At 39.9% G+C, this 16,156-nt stretch overlaps 1 protein-coding gene across 2 annotated transcripts in view; it reads right to left on the bottom strand.

The window, feature by feature from the left end:
* Positions 1 to 16,156, bottom strand: part of LOC122191665 (ubiquitin carboxyl-terminal hydrolase 37) — a 30,126-nt gene that overhangs the window by 8,916 nt on the left and 5,054 nt on the right. For both annotated transcript variants that reach the window (XR_006182442.1, XM_042892024.1), the window contains exons 5-18: positions 15,788 to 15,862; positions 15,385 to 15,482; positions 14,400 to 14,484; positions 13,742 to 13,903; positions 13,145 to 13,276; positions 11,744 to 11,867; positions 11,274 to 11,479; positions 10,841 to 10,958; positions 10,489 to 10,568; positions 8,965 to 9,129; positions 7,644 to 7,709; positions 6,354 to 6,504; positions 2,807 to 3,059; positions 281 to 447 (exon numbers count right to left, since the gene is read on the bottom strand). Coding sequence is in view for 1 of the 2 variants with exons in the window: in XM_042892024.1 (XP_042747958.1) it covers positions 281 to 447; positions 2,807 to 3,059; positions 6,354 to 6,504; positions 7,644 to 7,709; positions 8,965 to 9,129; positions 10,489 to 10,568; positions 10,841 to 10,958; positions 11,274 to 11,479; positions 11,744 to 11,867; positions 13,145 to 13,276; positions 13,742 to 13,903; positions 14,400 to 14,484; positions 15,385 to 15,482; positions 15,788 to 15,862 (1,882 nt within the window). In the remaining variant the exon portion in view is untranslated. The remainder of the gene's footprint in view (positions 1 to 280; positions 448 to 2,806; positions 3,060 to 6,353; positions 6,505 to 7,643; positions 7,710 to 8,964; positions 9,130 to 10,488; positions 10,569 to 10,840; positions 10,959 to 11,273; positions 11,480 to 11,743; positions 11,868 to 13,144; positions 13,277 to 13,741; positions 13,904 to 14,399; positions 14,485 to 15,384; positions 15,483 to 15,787; positions 15,863 to 16,156) is intronic.

The following is a 16,156-nucleotide window of genomic DNA, read 5'->3' as shown; positions in this document are numbered from 1 at the left end:
AGACTTCAGTTTATCACTATGTTTATATAATGTCACAGCTCTATGTATAAATATGCTCAGAGAGCTTGGAGAAATCTGTATGTCTGTGATACAGTATGGTTCCTGAAGTACATACAAAACTATGCCTAAATCTACCCAGTGCTAGGAGTGGAGCTAGAACATCAGATTCTCTCAAACACAGAGCAGAATCCCCTTTCAGTTGCTATGTGAACAAGGTTTTCTTCAGCCATCAGCTTACCAGTGCTGGGGAAGTAACTTGAGAGTGCAAATTATTTCTTACTTGTTCTTGAAGGCTCTGAGCCAGTGCTTGCTGAAGTTCTTGTTCTTCCCTCTCTCTCTCCATATCGTACTGCTGCAGCCAGTCAACCTCTCCCTGGGAGCCTTCCGGAGTTTTGTTTTCCTTATTCTCATCGAAGTCTTTAGTTATCTCAGTGAAATTGGCAGGACCTGAAGGATCGCAAAGCACAGTTATGCTTCCCTGGGTTTGTAACCACAATCCCTGCAGCACAGTGACATCTATTGACAAAGAGATCTCAGCCATAAAAAAACAAAACAAAACACAAATGTCAACAGTTTGAAAAATCCCCAGAAAAAGGTGTCTTGTAATTTTAAGAAGTGCAGGATGAAGCATTTGATTGATCCCTGAAACCATCCTCTTCTTTTATGCTTACTCAAACAGCAACTTCAACTAAAAGGAAGATGTCACATACCACTAGGTTCCCACAGCCACAAAGCTGACACCTGAATTTCTCTAGAAGTAACCAAAAAATTTAAATAAATAAATAAATAAATAAATAAATAAATAGGTTTGCATTGCATATTATACCTCAGAGTACTACAAGAGATGGGAAACAAAACCCAAGCACTCTTTCCATTTGTCAGCTTCTATTTCAGGTAAGAATTCAGCCTTATGAACACTGCCTAAATCTTTTAAAAGTGCAAGAAGATTAAAACGTCACAACTGAACTTCAAAGTAAACAGCATGTCAGAAGTCAGGTGTTTGGTTTTTATTTTTTGTTCTTAGACTATTTCTGAAGTGCACATTCAACCACTGCACACATCTCATCTCACTGCAAGACAACTTCATTCTCCCATTTGCTTGCAGCTGAAAAAATTAGGACCTGCTCCAAAAGCCATCATGCAGCAACATATGAAACTTTAGAGTTTTGCCCTATGCAGACTTCAACATCTGTTCATTAGTTACTGGCAAGGATTACACAAGACAGAGTCTTACTAGCTATGACCTCTTACACGTGAGACCACTAGAACCAGAACTATAATCCATCAGTCTAATCCTCTTAAGATGAATAACAAAACGGAATTTATTACATGATCTTTGAAGATTTCTACTGTAAGAAATACTTGATTTAATTTCAGGATCTTGTAGCAGAAGAGACATCTGTTCTACTTAAACTTGCCAGGGTCCTACCCTCTGTTTTTTGAAAACAAAGATACAGAACAAAGAAAAAAGATTACTAATGATTAAAAAAAAAAAGACTGGACAAAGTTAAATCTTTAAAGATTAGAATCACTTTGTTTGATAAAGCAAGGCATCCTTTGCCTTTGAGCTTCCTTTAAATAGAACATAGGGCTGTGAACTCATTAGGTGTTACACTCAGCTGCCATAACTACTAACTTGAAATACAAAGATACACATCTTGTTTGAATGCCAAACCTTACGGTTTGAACAGTACTTGTGTTTCTGACCATACACAACTACAGAAAGGCAAATTCAATGCTACGTGTCTGAGTTCTTAATCAGAAATTACAGACACTTATTGAACACACTTTCTGCTTAAGTGTCACAGCCTTCAAATAATTGCATTACACCTTTCAAGGAAAACCTGAAGAGACATTTATGCTGTCAGGCTTTCATAGTTGCCTTTCACAACCATAGCAACAAAGTATGTGAAGTTGAGCACAAGCAAGGCTGTTACACATCTGGTTTTCTTAGAGACCAACTTCCAACATAAAAGTTGTTTCACTGGACAATTCTTACCAAGCTTGATGTTCTGAACAGTATTTTTGTTAACGCCTAACCTCTTGGCTCTGTGAGGAGAAGGAAAGGATGTTGTTTTCCTGTTTTTTTTCCAGGCTAGTGGTATTAAACATTCGCAAGAAAACATGTATCTCATAGCTGAAGGAGAATTAAGTGTGCACGTGCCACAATTTCCCCACAAGGAGATCAAAGAGTCTTCCTGTACTTAACCATGTTTTTGGGTCAGAGGCTAAACATTTGCACGCTGAGTCTCCTAGGCTCACTACTCTCACTCAGAGTATTACAACAGAAAAAACAGAGATGAGTTAAATTCAGTAGCAACTAGTGAAAAAAATAACTGCATTAACGAAAGCATTCTGGTCTCACACAATGCAGACATCATTCTTAAACTTCAGCAATCTGAACGCTGCTACCACACTGCCCAGGCTGCAGCAGCTGCAGAGATGTAACCACATGCTGATTACAGAGGATGAGGGCCCAGACACTGCCAAATCTTCATAATTTGAATTGTCTGGTAAGGCAGGGAGTGAAAGTGCGCAGTAATCAGGAGGGAAAAAGATGGCAATGAACTCTGAAGACAACCTACCTTTGTCACAGCAGTGACTGCCATGCAATATATTGAAATGGCAAAACGTATTTTCTTACAAGCTTTATGTACTGTGAAACTATGAGAAAACTCTGAGAAATTCAGACAGTTCCAGCAGTATGCTTGCATCTGGCTTCTGCCCTCAAATATTACCTGCCCACTGCTACCAGTAACTTTCTTTAGTCCATCACAGCACAATTAAGGCAGTTACCTTGCCTTACCTGACTCTGATGGCGCTTTGGGTTTTTCTGTCTCCATCGTTTCCAGGTTTTCAGGCAACTCCTGAATTTCATCATCTCCAAACCCAGTGTCTGGGCTGCTTGTGGGCTTATCCTCATCATGGCTCAGAGACAGAGAAGCTTCCCTTTTGCTGATCTCTAAGACAGCTGCTAGCAGCTCATCTTCACTCATGCCATCAAAACCAGCATTGCCCAGCTCAGGTTTATCGCCCTCCATTTTACTTCGTTTTGAACTCTAGATATGAACGGAGTTATGATTAAAAACTTGAATGAACAGCTATACAACACCAGCCTTACATTTCCATATAGATTTATTATTACTATTGTGTAACTCCAGGATGTGGGAATTTGGCTCTGTCAAGATCAAACAGGCAGTTCTGTGAGTCTCAATGGAGACACAACCTTTGCAGCTACATTCACTCCAAGGAACAATATTTGAATATCAACTACAACCAGTTTTTACAGGCCCTGTGGATTAATACAGCCAAGGCAACTCTTCCCATTTCCTTTAACACATGTTCTACCTTTGGGTGCTGATGAATCTGCAAGCCTCTGGCAAGTCAGTGCTAAAACCCCAAGGGCAGAAGTAGCAAAACTGCAAGTTTATTAACACAGCAGGATGAAGGGGTACCTGAATAGAACTTGTAGAAAGGATGGAAAAACAGGAACTGAAATCAGGCAGCTACAAAGTAGAATTAGAATTAGGTGTGGCAGTGCAGACTTGCCATAAGAAATCACAAGGGGGTAAGGGAAACAACACAGCGCTCAGCAAGTCAAGAAAAGATCAGGAAAGTGGGGAAATATCATTTCCTAAGGAGAGCAAAATGGCCTTAAATCAGGAGAAAGGAAAATACTCCTGATCTGACTTCTTCTATAGTTATGCTATTTTGTACTTATTTTCCCTAAAACAGATGCTCATCAACTCCAAAGCCATACTGATTTATAACCAGGGTAGGCATTTTCATCATCGTGATATCAGCTGTTTAATCAGGAGGCTAACCTCTATGCCTACATATTTAAATGATTATACTACTTACCATATTTGTGTGTATGTATATATTTGCATTTGTACATTACAAACCACGGTTTTCTAATTATTATTTATGAATTTATCCAGATCTTACTCCAAATTTCATTTGGATGCAACTCAGAACTTCATTAAAATGAACAAGAATCCATCGTACTGCTGCTTTTTTTACTTACATACAATAAACTTTTGATGAGTAAGACTGCTTTTATAGTGCAAACTCTTTGTGTAAAAACTGCCTTATCAAACCAGATTAGCAAGTGAATTACCCAACCAAGTTGCTTGCTTGAGTCATCACCGGCTCCAACAATCAGAACGGACAGCTTTTAGTCCTTTTCCTCCCATTTTATTTGTGCACTGAATAGGAAAATCAGAGTACCTGCAACTCTAAGCTTTCTGATTCCTCTCTGCACCTGTAGACCACTACTGTCAATACTGATTTAGCTCTTCAAGCAAACTTTGGTTCCAGGGACTGCAACAACAGCCACCACTAATTCAGTGGCTGGACTTTAAAGACTTGGCAACAACAGTGCATTATTTGAATACAGCTTTTCCATTACAATTCATTTGCGTGGATTTTAAGCAGCTTGGGCTCTAATTCAGGCTGCTTTAAATAGATGTATTTGAAAAGCACTTAAAAATACTACTTCACCTGCAGAGCCAAAAATCACAGCTTTGCCCTTATTAGCCAGGTAACTGCTATTTGCACCTAGAGCCCAACATCACGTATCCCAGCCGTTCTCTCCTACACGGCAGGACTGCTTTTGTGCAGTGCCATGCATGGGTCCACGATCATCCCTAACACAGCTGCAATGAGAAGCATCCTGATAGTAGCTCAGCAGTAGCAGTGATGCCACACCATGACCCAGGACCAGGTCCTCCCAGGACAGTGTGGTTAAACCATGACACAATAGCAGATGGCTGCTCAGGTCTGTAGTGGGGAGTGCCCGAAGCACACAGCTCCAAAAAGTCAAGTTGCTTATGTGCAATCATCTCCACCACTGTCTCTTTCCCACAACAGGCTGGAAAGCCTCCCATTAATTTGCTATTCAAATTAACAGGCTTTATTCCCACCATCTTTGCACGCAGTGTTGCTGTGATGGAGATTACCTACACTTCCTCACAAACAAAATTTGAAGAAGAATCATTTAAGGCAGTTTGGAAAAGGTTCTCTTTACAGAAGGAGCACTTCAAAGAGAAGTCAGTTTAATTTCCCCACCCACAGCCACCACAGATGTGCTATGCAAGACAGCAGTTGCTCATTCTACTTCTGAGAGCAAGCTGTTTTCTGCTTACTCCCAAAGCAATCCATTCCATCACTTAATATCCTGAACATCAGGAAGTTTTCCCTGAAATCTAAAAATTACTGTCTGCAATTTCAGTCTATTACTTCCATCCAGTGAGGCCAAGGAAAACAGCCCAAGTGCTTCCATTCATTGCCTTCCCTCCCCTGAAGATACACACCCTGTTTAGGTTTTTCCTTCCACTAAAGGACCCAAGTTCACTCAACCACTCTTTCCTCAGAAATCTTCCTTTCCAAACATCTGACCATTCACGTTTCACTTCACTTGCTTCTCTCCAATTAATCTCCAACTCTTTTTCAAATCTGGATTCCAGATGGATCTGGATGATAGATCCAGCATTCCAGGTAAAGATCAATGCTGAGGAAAAAATGTTTTTTTCCCCTCACTCACCCTGCAGGCTATTCCTCCCTCATATATTTACCTTTTCAGTCAGCCTAATATTGTGACCAACTGTAGCCCCTTACTCCTTTCTGAAGGCCCACTGCTTTCCCAGCTGTTCTCATCCTGCACTTACAGCCAGTCAGCCCTGCTAAGATTAGTGTCTTTAGCCTGTTCATACTGAACCACTTCTCCTATTTATAGGCAGTTTCTCAGATCTGTCAAGATCATTTTAACTGTACTTCTAAGCTTCAGCACACTTGCAGTCTTTCCCAGCCCTGCCTTCTGGAAATTCAATACCCATTATTTTATCTTTCCTTAAATATCACATGGGTTGGGATCCTCTTGTTAGGTGAGAAACTGCATGCATCCACCACCTCCACAACATCACTGCATGTTTTTTTTATTTAGCCACAAGAACTTCTCTCAACTATTTTCTCTAGCCCAATTTGTACTAGCTCTAATTTAATCGAGGGCTTTGCTGCATAATTATTGACAGTCCATTACAATCTGTATGGAAAAGTCTTTAGTGAAAGCTGCCCAAAGGACCAACAAAACTGCTAAGCAGCTGGTATAAGCAACCCTGCAAGTTCAGAGCAGTTACAACACAATTACCTCTGTTCCCAGTGGGAACTCAAGACAATTGAAGAGAGGTCAATTAGCTGGCATGGCAAAGCACTCCCTTCTAGCATCACAGTGCTAATTAGGAGAGAAAACAGCTTACATCAATTTCATTATGCTAAGAAAAATACAGGCAAGCCACAAGTACATACAGCCCCTATGCACACAGAAGCTTGTACTTATTTTTTCCCTCCCTTACCTTTTCTGGCTCTTCTTGCAGTTGTTGCTGATCTCTGTTCTGTATGTTGCACAACCTTTGGCTATTGGCAACAGAACGTTTCAGGGGCTCATCATCGCTGTCTGAATCCACACCGAGTGCTGCAGAGCTCTTTGATTTGAAAGTATATTTTCTGTAAATTAAAAACACAGCTATAGAACTTCATAGCACTGTACAAATCTGTTTCATAGAAACCATTAAATAACTGCTACAGCAGATTTCCAGGCTGTGGGGAGGCACAATTTAGGGAACAAGCTGCAACTGTTGAATACAGAAATTTACCAAGATAGCAGGCAACAAATAAACACTTCATAGTTTATTTACCCCACAACCTACCAAGTGTTGTTTTTCTCCTTCACAAGACACTGTTACAAGATGTAGCACAATCACCAGAGAAATTCACAAGCCAAGAGCCTGCACTTTATCACACAGCAATCTTGGACAGCATTCATTTGAGACAAGCCCACATTAACATGTAAAACTCAGCAGAAACCATTTACTCAACTCCTGAAATGTACTAAGCTGGACACAAGACTTTTCACATCAATACTAGGATATAAAGTTGCAAGTCTGCACAATGTTGTTTACCCATTTGCTCCTTCACTGGGATAAATCCTTGTTTCTTTAGAGCAGAAGAGACTCTAAGTCTGAAATGTCTGCTCAATTAGGAAATTTGTTCTATATCCATTCCAAAACGTGCAACTCACCTGCTGCAATATCACATTTCTCACTATGTCAAAAACTGGCCTCTCAGAACAGCCTATGAAGGCCATAATAATGCCCTCTCATCTTTACAAACAAGGTTAAGGAACCAACCACCTGTTCTTTAAACTCATTGCAGCTCCATAAATAAAAACAGGAAAAAGTTTAACTACAGAATTAGAAAAAACGTTGCTGTTTATTCATCTGGTTTGCAGCAATGAATGCAAGGCAGTTTAAAATACCTGGCCCTGGCCAATCACCTGTACAAACCAGATGCAGTTCTCATTGAGCCTTCTCCATGAAAAAATTCCTCTTTGCTTGCTTCCGAGAGAAATGCTAACAGGATGGTGTCAGTTAGGCAAATGATAGCATTCGTATTTCTTTCAGCTAACGTGTAACACCAATAAAGCTCAGATATGAAAAAAAACAGTACCTAAAAGCAATTTATACAACAGATTCTTTTTTAAAGTAGAAATAGTAAAGAAAAAAAAAACTATGCAAATCCAAACTGCCTCAGAAGCTATGCCATGAAATGCCAGGCCAAGAGAGCATTTCAGAACTTCAACTCACCTACTCGGTGTAGAAGTGCTTATAGTACAGGAATTCACCATTTGGGAGGCTTTCAGTGGACGGGAACTATTTAAAAAGCAAAGTATTTATTGCAGCAGTTAGTCTTCAAAATAATATATGTTTACATGTCTGCTATGCATGCAAATTCATGTTCAAAGCAGCAAGTAGAATACCATTACATACTTGCTAATTGCTTGTTTTTAGAGTAATAACTCCACGATGCCATAAATATACAACAGCAGTTCAAAACCAGATGCAATCCTTCAAATTTGATTCACTTCTTAGTGATGCACCCTTAGGGACAAGCTCACAAGTCAAAGGCGTTGCACTCCCACGTCAAGGGAACTCTTTCCTTTTTCCCTGATTCCCACCAACGCTCAAGTTCCTGCTCCCAAACCACAGTCTCTTGCTGCTGTCTGGATTAGCTGGCTTTCTGGCACGTCCCACATCTCCATTTCTCCTCTATTACCTAGATCTTCTAAGCAAATCTCCTGCTCCACTTGATCCTTTTACGGACTCGTTGCAATCCATTGCTACCACTACAACCACCTAACATACGGTCACCAACACAGGAACCATTTCCATCATTCTCCTTAAGTCAGGGCTACTCCTCCCCAGCTTCATCACCCTTTCACTGTCTGGGTTTATCAGTATGGTTTCAATGATTACAAAAAAAAAAATAAAAAATCAAAAGCCATTTAACATATGCTTTAAAGTATGTCTGCATTGGTTAGCTTAAGCTTTTCATTACGTTTAGGAGGTAAAGATTTCTACTCTTAAAGCAAACTCTTGAGAAACCTCCAGGTAAATCTCAAACTCCATTAAATATCCAGCAAAAGAACAGATACCAGATGTATTCTATCTTGCTACATTTACAGTATGTTAGAATGCAAAACAAGGGACCTAAGGTTTTTTATTCCTTATTCTGCCACATCTGTGTGACATCTGGCACATTTAATCTCTTAGGACATTTAATATCTTAGGACAAGCAGCTGTACCAAAATAACTGCTACAGGGAAAAGAAGATTATTTTCAACACATGAAGTCCTCAGATACCACAGTAACATAGTAAAGACAGTGAAAAATGAATGACAGCATGAGGTGTGCAAATGGAAATCAACAGAAAAAGGAATGTTGTGCCTTCTCAGCAGAATTAAGCAAACAAAAGGTAATCTACATTTTGTACCAAGAGGCCAGATTACATATCTTGCACCTGAGGCTGCACAATTTTGGTGGTTCTTTATCCAGACATCAGATAGATCTGACAACCTCACTGCAGGCGCATAACACAGCACAAGCTGAACCCAGGCTGTACACTTACATTGCAGAATGAGCACTCCAGCCCAGTGTCAGTGGCAGCCTGGTGCTTTCTGTACAGTGTGAAAGCAGGGTTAAGTATCTCGGAATAACCACCTGTTGCCCAACTTTGTGATTGAGAGACAATGCTACATTGAAGCTGTATCGTTTCAGATGAAGAATCAGGACCCTGAAAAAACATGAGAGAAGTACAGAATTGCAACGTTAATCTCAAGATACAAGTTAGAAAAGCTATTAAAAATCCAAGTGGTTCTGTTTACAAAAAGTGCACTCGTGCTTTAAAGCAGATCATCACATGGGAGAGAAAGAGAGAAGCATTCTCTTTCTTATCTAGTAAGAGATGCATAATCACTCTGCCATCCACCTCCCAGCTCCACAACGTGTAGAATGCAGGCTGCCAAGAGGCTTTCTGTTTTGATCCTGCACCACCTTACTCCTCAGGTGGGCCAAAGCAAGCAGCTCTTATCAAACATTATTCCTACAACATGGTGACAGGCATAGGAAACAAACAGAATATTATTGTTCAACACACCAGAATGATCATATATTACTTGTAGATACTTGACAGAGACAGAGGGAGCACACAGCTTCCCAGAGCTGAAGAGGAGCTGTGCCCAGTGGACGACATGTACTCTTCTTATCTGTCATAACGCTTTTTTAGAACAGCTTTTGATCAGAACAGTATAAAGAGCTTGAAAAAGCTTCCTTGCACTGAGCCTTCTCCCTTATGCTGTACTTCGTACCAGCTACTTAGGTCAAGCAGTTGCATCATCACTTACACTGTGCTAATACCCAAACACTTTGACAAAGGTTTTGCAGCACTGTCACAGGACATAAGCTCGTTAAGAAGAACACAAGCTAGTCTTTTAGCAGAACATCAATTCACCACGTTCTGTATGAGCATGCACCACAGGACAAGGACAGTGGCCAAGTAAAGGCATCCAACATTCTCTTTGAGCTTTACATCCCATAAGAAAATGATCTCTACCATCAAGCAATGAACTGAACACCACCACGAGGTCTGGAACTATTGAGCATGCCATTAACCCTCAGAGTGTTTGCATTCTTTCTTTGCATGCTTACTAAGAGAGAAGCCGGGGATCAGCACAGAAGACCAGACCAAAGCAAAACCCTCTCTATGACTTCTGATAAGAAGGTCCCCAGCTCAGTATGGCACATCAGGTCAACTGAGCACTAAATATTAAATGTACAGAATTATTATTATTATTATTATTTTAACTGTTCATACCTCCCTCCTGAGAATCCAATACAAGGAAAAACTCAGACCTTCCTGTGTAGTGATGGAGGAAGAAGTGTTGCAAAGGCTACTCAGCACATAGAAGGTTTTCACAAGGAAACTGAAGGACAGTGTGAAGAAATTACTGCCTGCATGTGGATCTTCCTCACATACCACCACCACCACACATGATGCCCTATCCACTATTACAGATTTCATCTCCGAGGAGCTTCTGCATGCACTTTTGGGGATGTGTTTCCAGGAAAGAAAGGAACAGATGTCAACAGTTACCTGGGAAGCCGATTGAATTTATGTGTGACAACAGCAGACTTCCCATTACATTTCTCACAGGAATACTCAATTTCCTCTGCCTGTGTTAAAACAAAACAAAGACCAGTGGAACAAATGATGCATCACACAGTTTTCAACAGGAAGGACATCTCTTTTGGCTGTCATAAAAGCTCCTCAAGAGAGCAGCTATACTAAAAGTCATATTAATCTTCAACATGATCTGACAAGAGGGCACCCAATGGCAGCATGGGTAGCAAAGCTTAGAACTTGACAACATATCTGCTAATGCAAGAACCACGAGCAGTATTTTCCCTACAAGTCTACTGTTTATGTATGTATATGAACTACGTACCCGAAAGAAGAGGTCAAGGGAATCCTGGATCGACCGAGATGGAAACAACTTCTTTCTTCGAGGAAGGTCAATGGAGAGGTCATTAAACTGTTCCCGTTTGGTGACTGTTTCACCACATCTGAAAAAGAAATGAGCTTAGGTAAGCCTGATAAAAAATAAACTTGAAATTACCAACAATTTATATTTTTCAGGCTAAAGTAGCTTCCCAGAAAATATATGCACCTCGCTCTATTTCACCCATATCAGAATGAAATTGTTTCATGCTTATGATAAAGATGAATTTGTGTATTTTAACTTTGATGCTTCAGTAACTTAAAAAACACTAACAACCAACCAAAAGCATACTGCTAACTTAGTTCTATCTACAGCATGCAGATGAAGTCACAGAAAACTCAAGCTCTTCCTAACAGGAAAAGCTCTGAGGCATACTTACGTTTTACAAATGATAGAATGCTGAACCTCAAACTCTAAGTTACTGATAACTGGGCATGTATAAACTTTGGTAGCTGAAAGATCATCAGAAGCCCTCCCAGGTGAGCTATCGTCATTAGGGACTGGTTCACTCTTCCAAGTCTTGTTCAACTTTTCCATGTCCTCTTTCAGCTGGTCCAGACACTGGCTCAAGAACTCATGTGCATCCTAGAAACAGGGTAATCTCAACACAATCATTTTCTAGAACTCTGTGCAGAATCTCTCACACACTTGGATGAGGGAAATCACATTTCTGTCCATTACATTCACAGCAATACTAAGACAGTTTTGATCTAGCAGAGGGCAGGCAACAGTTATCATTCAATCAAAAGCTCAAATCACTGCCAAACGGAGATGAAGCCCGACAGGAGTTCAGTGCAGTCCAAACAACAAACAGCATACACAACTGGTCCTAGACCGCACGATACTTACATTCTGCATATACCCAGAGAATCTCTCTGCAGTAGCTGAAATGGCACTTTTCACCTTCTTGAGCAACTCCTTCTTAACCTCAGGGCTGCTGACATCCTTTTTCGCCAAGAGATGGGCAAAACGTCTGCAGAAGTCAATGCAGTGAGACACTGAGCGACCATCCAGGCCTTCAGACAGTTCCAGTAAAACAAACGGCTTCTTCTTTTAAGGGTTTCTACAAGGTTTTGCCATGTGATAAGCAGCGTGGGAGTTTGGTATGAAAATATTTCAGGAAATGGAAAATAACCTTTTACATTTCAAGTATTTTGAATTTGTACATTTCAATACATTTGAAGTATTTTAGAATTCTCTAATTTGAGATCACCACTGGAACAGGAGCCAAATGAAAACATCCTGACTCTTCTAAGGTAAAGAGAAGAGTCCTATAAAGCTCTGTTAACTTATTTTTGCAATAGGTTTTACAGCAAGATAAAGACCAATGCTTTTTGAAAACACTTATAGGAAACGTGTTATTTATTTTGGTGCCATTTCATAAATGACTGGGTTGAAGTTTCATGGTCAAAAGTTCCTTTTTTTCCTTAAGATTTTTTTGTTATTGTATTGTTACACAAGCTCTACCCACAGTTTACCTTTAGATGTACAAGGCACAAGCATAACAAATGCTTTCACAAAATTTATGAACTTTCCAAAACGTACATCACTGCAATGCAATCATATCTATGATTCTGAGCAGCATAGAAAGACTTCAAGGAGAGACAGCAAGAATAGGAGTGACTCCAAAGAATACAATGATAATGAAATGAATGCAGGAATGTGGTTCTGATGCTTTGAATCTCGCTAGTCAGAGGAAAACAGGAGGTAGAGTAGTGCACATAACAAATGCTGAACAGCAGAGAGCACAGTGCAAATCCAAATTACAGTTTGTCTTTTTGGTAGACGTACAACAGAATCTGAATGGCAAATGAATTCTAAATTTCCAAGAGAAAAAACTACTTTACACATGACTCTTGGAATTTCTTGACATGAGGTTTGTCTGCATTTAGTAAGATCAAATGCAGAATACAAACACTTTTCACAGCTACCAGACAAAGTGTATCTTCCAAAAATTCATAATCCCTCACACAGCAGGATTTGGTGACCAGCTTAAACCCTAGCTGATAATGGTTTAAGAAGTCATTCTGCATTTTTGCACATTTTAATCTATCATTAGAAGTAGAGCACACAAAGAACTACGCAGCGCTACAATTCCTAAAAGCCAGCCTCTTAAGTAAAGCTCCAGAATACAGACAGGTACACCTATGTGTACACACATACATCACCCTCTACACAAAGTTGCTTCAATACTAGGAAACAAGCTTCTCAGTAATGAAGGAGAAAATCTTCTCAGAAAATGAATTTTACCTGATAAGCGCATTGAGTGGAATCTTCTTCCATGGGATGCCCTGCTTGAGCAAATCGTTAGCAAAGGATTGGATTGAAAACAAGGACTGTAGAATGGCATTCATATAGCACGTGTTTCCTAAGTTAGAAAACCTGAAAAACAGAAAATTAAGTGTAGTATGTACACAAATGTGTCATCGTGCCCATGTTAAACAGCACTGATACCACATGGGACCATCCATCACCCCAGGTATCCCCCACACAGCTTTTATTGGAGCTGTCCCTCTGCCCTTCACACTAAACTGAAAAATTACAGGAGGCAACGTCTGTCAGCAAAACATCCATGAGTTACAACAATCAAAGTATTAAGATGTGGGTATGTGCACAAGATATAAAAGTGAATCATGGAAGTGGTATGAACGGAATGCCAATTATCTAAAGTTATTATATACATCAAATTTTCAGGAAGTGAATTTAAGAATATGTATTTTCCAAGCTGGGAAATCCATGTTCATTGATTTCAAGATATTTTTTTTTCCTCCATGAAACAATTATAGCAAGAATATCCATGTTCTAATGACAAAGGCATGCATGCTAGATAAAGAAAATTGAACCTACCCTTGTAATTGCTGCTGAGGGTGGGTGGAAAGGGGCACTCTGGGTTTGTTCCACCCTGTGTAATCTTGATTAGATCTCATTTTCTTAACAGAAAGAGGGGCAGGTTGAGAAAGAAATCCCAGGCTTCTTTTGGCTGAAGTAGTCTGGCTGGATACACTAGACCTAAAACCATAAAAGAATAAGTAGTGAAGGATTTCTATTTCTCTGCCTTAAAAAGTAACACCTCAGGACACCGCAACTGTATCACCATGGAGGAGAAGGACTAGCAAAGTCACAGAAGACAACTAGCATCTATCACAGTGACAAAGAGGTACAAAAAGGCAAACGTCTGTCCAGAAAACTTCCCTTGGTTAAAATTCCTTACATCTACAGGAGTGTATGCAACATCACTTGAACCAACGACACCTCAGCTATCACCTGGATCAGTCGTTCACAGTGACTATAAAAGAGTGAACTTAGACAGTCCATCTGTTTAAAGCAGTACTGGAGTTGGGAGGTATAAGAGTGACTGTAGATGCACTGGGTGCTTGAGATTTTAAGCTATACACATTTTATCCGTAAAAGCTGCGTACCACATAATAAACACACAGGAAACAGAAGATCCCAGTTCCTGGGAATGGACTGTCATTTACAGCTCAGGGGAGTGAATCAGGCCTACCTGTCCAGGGTGGAACTGCTAGTGGAGTACTCTTTTGATGAGGACCTGCTACCATAAAAGGATGACGACTGCAGCGGTAAAACACCTTTATAAAGAGAAATAGAGAAGTAGGTCACTTTGTTTCACATAACTCAGATGTTTACATGATACACTAATGGTTTCAAATTACATAGCCAGAAGGTTTCAGAATTCTTAAAAAAAACAAAACAACTATCCTGCAGATACATTGGAGAAAGTATTAAAGCAAGTATCTTAGAAGTATTAACACAAATACTGGTAACTTGTACACAAAAGGACCCTGGATTTTTAACTGAATTTCGTACCACAGAATTGCAGGGGTAGGAAGGGACCTCTAGAGCAGGCCCAAACTCCCTGCTAAAAGCAGGCTCCCTACAATAGGTCTCACAGGTAGGCATCCATGTAGGTCTTGAGTATCTCCATAGAAGGAGACTCCACAATGCCCATTACATCCATACTCAAACTTATGACACTTAGAAGCAATTGCCACTAACCATTTAAAAGGCTTTAACTATCCAATAAACAACACCATATTTCGTACAAATATACAAGTTTCACAATACCCACTAACAGCCCACTAATAATTTCCAATATCCAATATTGTGTGGGCATTAATAGCACATAAAGAGTTATGAAGATAAACAAGAGGGTGAGAGGAAATTATTAGATGTTTATAGGACACCCCTCCCAGAGAGAAGGACAACTGGGAGCAAAGCACGAGGCTGCTTGTTGAACTTTCAAACAGGCATACACACTAGCTGGCCTCAGCAGTCAAATACAGGGGTCAGGATCACACTGATCAGCAGTGAAAGATAAGCCAGAGTAGGCTCTGAAAGCAAAGGAAAGATGCCTACATCTTAGATATGGCTTTGTAGGAAGCAGGAATGTTGGCGGCACAAAGAAAGCAGATTGTAAGCTAAGAACAGAGCAAATAGCAGGTATCATCTGGATTTACTTTTATTTTTACCTGACGTCCTATTTTCCTCCTCTTGCTTCAGTTTTAACTGTTTCTCTCTGCTACTGTTTAAGTATTTCCATGCTGGATCACTCATAGCTATATTATTCCTGTAGATATACAAGAGCGTAAGTCAGAGATGCTACAGAAAAGACAGGGTAGGCCTGGTTGACATTTATGACTCGTTTTAAAACATTTACGTCAAGTAATAAAGGTGTTAGGGCTAGTGAACAGGTATGTTTTGCTCACAAGTTTAACCAATTATTTAAACAAGACTTTTCACTTAAGATTAAATGCAGCTGCGCACATAGGCCATATTTTCCAAATAACAATTCATGAAATTTGTCTTAAAAAAGAACCTACCTTTATAAATGCACAGAGTTTAAATAAGAAAGTAGAAACAACAGTTACTTACGTCGAAGAATCATTCTCTTTGGGATAATCTTCACTCATTTCTGAACTTGGAGGTTGTGCTCTTTTCCTCTTTTCACTAATGAGGAAAGAATTTGAAGTGGTCACTCTTCCAGAAAGGCAAGTAAATAATCCTCTTCCAAAAGAAGAGCATTTCTCAGTGTTATGTGTTTCACTTATCTTCCATGGTTTTCACTTTTATAACATAGCACACAGGAACACTTGGTCTGCTCACCTAAGCTGCTCATAAAGCTCAAGCACCAGCAAGAGGCTGGAAAAGCACATTTCACCATCCTTGTCAAAGTAACAGCAAAAGCAGAGGAAGAAGCACACTCTCTTCTTCCTTCCAGGTGTAGCAACTCTACCTGCAGTT

Source organism: Lagopus leucura, unplaced genomic scaffold (genome assembly GCF_019238085.1).
Source record: "Lagopus leucura isolate 7727_CA_CO unplaced genomic scaffold, USGS_WTPT01 63725-0_obj-0_obj, whole genome shotgun sequence".
Lineage (NCBI taxonomy): Eukaryota > Metazoa > Chordata > Aves > Galliformes > Phasianidae > Lagopus > Lagopus leucura.
The sequence above is the reverse complement of the archived record's forward strand: the minus strand, read 5'-3'. Positions and strand labels throughout refer to the sequence as shown.